The following is a 2947-nucleotide window of genomic DNA, read 5'->3' as shown; positions in this document are numbered from 1 at the left end:
AACTTCTGTACCTTAGATCTGGGCACATTTTTAAAAAATTATTTCATGCTGCTTTTCTACAAGTTACTGAAAATCCAACAAACTATGTCCCTATATAGCTGGTATTTGGGACCTAGAGTTTAACTGCAATCAAACCTAGAAAAATACACGCAGGTGAAATGCTAGGACTTTAAAACAAAGATATTAACATTGCACTTGGAACATCAGTGTGGTAAAGAATCCCATAGATCTGCACCTCATTATTTTGATGGAATATTTTTATTAATGGATTTTTCTAATTGACTTTGTAAATAATTTTATTTTCTACTTTTTCAATTGTTTTACATGTAACCTTCTCCATAATCATTCCATTCCAAGCAATTCTATGGTTATAAAAATAGGTTCTTTATTCATTCAAGTACAGAAAAAGAATCAAATTGTCTAATGCATATTCTGCATTAATAAGATTTATTTCCTTTTTTTGAGGGGAGATGGAAAGACATTGTTTAAAATATACTCTTAAATCTTACAAATGAGAAAATTGAAGTGGAATGTTTCCCTTTCTTAAAATGGAGCGTTCTTTCTTTTCTTTTCTTTTCTTTTCTTTTCTTTTCTTTTTTTTTTTTTTTTTCTTTGTTTCTTTCTTTCTTTCTTTCTTTCTTTTTGATATGGAGTCTTGCTCTGTGGTCAGGCTGGAGGGCAATGGCACAACCTCGGCTCACTGTAACTTCCGATTCCGTGGTTCAAGTGATTCTCCTGCTTCAGCCTCCTGAGTAGTTGGGATTACAGACAAGTGCCACCATGCCCAGCTAATTTTTGCATTTTTAGTAGAGATGGGGTTTCACCATGTTGGCCAGGATAGTCTTAATCTCCTGACCTGGTGATCTGCCCGCTTTGGCCTCCCAAAATGCTGGGATTACAGGCATGAGCTACTGTGCCTGGCGAAAATGGAGCCTTCTAAGTTTCATGGTGGCACAGCCCTTTGGCTATCCTGCCAAGATCAGTCCTAAAGTCTTATTCCAGTACTAAATTATCAAGTTTCCCAAAATGACCATGAATCCTGGAACATGTTTCCTTTTTCTTATTCCCTCCCTAATTAATAGATAGTTAATCCTGTTGCTTTATGTAGGATTAGCAATAATAACAGCAACAATAATAGATGTCCGTCATTATTACAATTCATTATTTCCATGGAAAAGCAGAATACTTGAGAAAATCACAAAATAGTCATAATGTATACTATCGTTTTGTACTTTATAATATATGCAGTTTGGCTTACTCCTCAAAAACAATTACATAGACAGTGAAGATTTTATTCTTCCAATGCTAATGAAATAGAAATAGGGGCTCGGAGAAGGTCAATAAGATATGCAAGGTTACTGTATTAGTCCGTTTTCACACTGCTCATAAAGACATACTCAAGACTGGGCAATTTACAAAAGAAGGGAGTTTATTGGACTTACAGTTCCACGTGGCTGGGGAGGCCTCACAATCATGGCAGAAGGTGAAAGACACCTCTCGTATGGTGGCAGACAAGAGAAGAGAGCTTGTGCGGGAAAACTCCCCCTTACAGTAACCATCAGATCTCGTGAGACTTACTCACTATCACGAGAACAACATGGGAAAGACCTTCCCCCATGATTCAACTACCTCCAACCGGGTTCCTCCCACAACATATGGGAATTATTTGGGTGGGGACACAGCCAAACCATCTCATTTACATTGTCAGTAAATGGCAGAGTTAGATTAAAAATCTAGGCATCCCCTTTTTTTGTCCGACATCTTAGCAAGGCTGCGGTGTCCTCTGCTGCTCTCAGAGCTTGGCAATGCCGCCCAAAGACGACAAGAAGAAGAAAGACGCCGGAAAGTCGGCCAAGAAAGACAAAGACCCGGTGAACAAATCCGGGGGCAAGGCCAAAAAGAAGAAGTGGTCCAAAGGCAAAGTTTGGGACAAGTTCAATAACTTAGTCTTGTTTGACAAAGTCACCTATGACAAACTCTGTAAGGAAGTTCCCAACTATAAACTTATAATCCCAGCTGTGGTCTCTGAGAGACTGAAGATTCGAGGCTTCCTGGCCAGGGCAGCCCTTCAGGAGCTCCTTAGTAAAGGACGTATCAAACTGGTTTCAAAGCACAGAGCTCAAGTAATTTACACCAGAAATACCAAGGGCGGAGATGCTCCAGCTGCTGGTGAAGATGCATGAATAGGTCCAACCAACTGAACATTTGGAAAAATAAAACTTTATTAAATTAAAAAAAAAAAAATCTAGGCGTCTGTGCTCTGCTGCTGATTTGCAGGGGGTTCACACTATCAAGTTCCCTAATTCTGAAGCTACATTCACTTTGAAAAGACAGGTGAGTCAAGTGTGGACCAATCTGAAATTCAGAAGCTCTGAATTCTTCTGAGTACTCCCAGCCTGATTTAGTATTCTAAGGCGATATGACATCATAGTTAAGGGCATGGACCCTAGAGGCATGCAGACTTTGTTTTGCATCCCTAATTCCTCCACTTGCTAGCTCAATGAGCTTGAGCAAGGTGGTTTCAGTCTTAGTTTTCTTCTCTGTAAATGGAGACTTTCATGAAACTTAAATGAGATAACAAATGTAAAATTCTTGGCCACAATAAGTGTTACATTAATCGTTGCTACTAGTATTTTACTTTATGCTGATTTCTCTTCTCCCACTAACACTCTGCAACTGTTAATATGTGTATAAAAGTTTCTTAGAGGAAAGAAAATGAAAACACATACAGGTTTCATCACACACAAAAAACTGAACACACATGGAGGCTTTTTCCCCCAGGGACTTACATTCTACCTCTTGGAATTACTGCAAAGTCCCTTGAATCCAAATGTAACATAGCATTTCTTTGGGCTGAATAAATAATACATCTTGCTTAGCCATGTGACTCCATTTTTTAATCTCTAGGTTTTTGCTCTAATAATAAATAAATTTAAAGCTTTACTAA

At 38.4% G+C, this 2947-nt stretch overlaps 1 protein-coding gene across 1 annotated transcript; it reads left to right on the top strand.

The window, feature by feature from the left end:
* Positions 1–1743: 1743 nt before the first annotated feature.
* On the top strand, positions 1744–2244 carry LOC105551289 (40S ribosomal protein S25). Its single transcript, XM_011996468.1, has one exon. The coding sequence runs from the start codon at positions 1806–1808 to the stop codon at positions 2181–2183; it is 378 nt and encodes a 125-aa protein (XP_011851858.1). The 5' UTR covers positions 1744–1805; the 3' UTR covers positions 2184–2244.
* Positions 2245–2947: the final 703 nt, after the last annotated feature.

Source organism: Mandrillus leucophaeus, unplaced genomic scaffold (genome assembly GCF_000951045.1).
Source record: "Mandrillus leucophaeus isolate KB7577 unplaced genomic scaffold, Mleu.le_1.0 Scaffold515, whole genome shotgun sequence".
Taxonomy (NCBI): Eukaryota; Metazoa; Chordata; class Mammalia; order Primates; family Cercopithecidae; genus Mandrillus; species Mandrillus leucophaeus.
The sequence above is the reverse complement of the archived record's forward strand: the minus strand, read 5'-3'. Positions and strand labels throughout refer to the sequence as shown.

What these genes read in the sequence shown, in the direction of transcription:
- LOC105551289 (XM_011996468.1), top strand. Translation starts at nt 1,806, where the DNA reads ATGCCGCCCAAAGACGACAAGAAGAAGAAAGACGCCGGAAAGTCGGCC.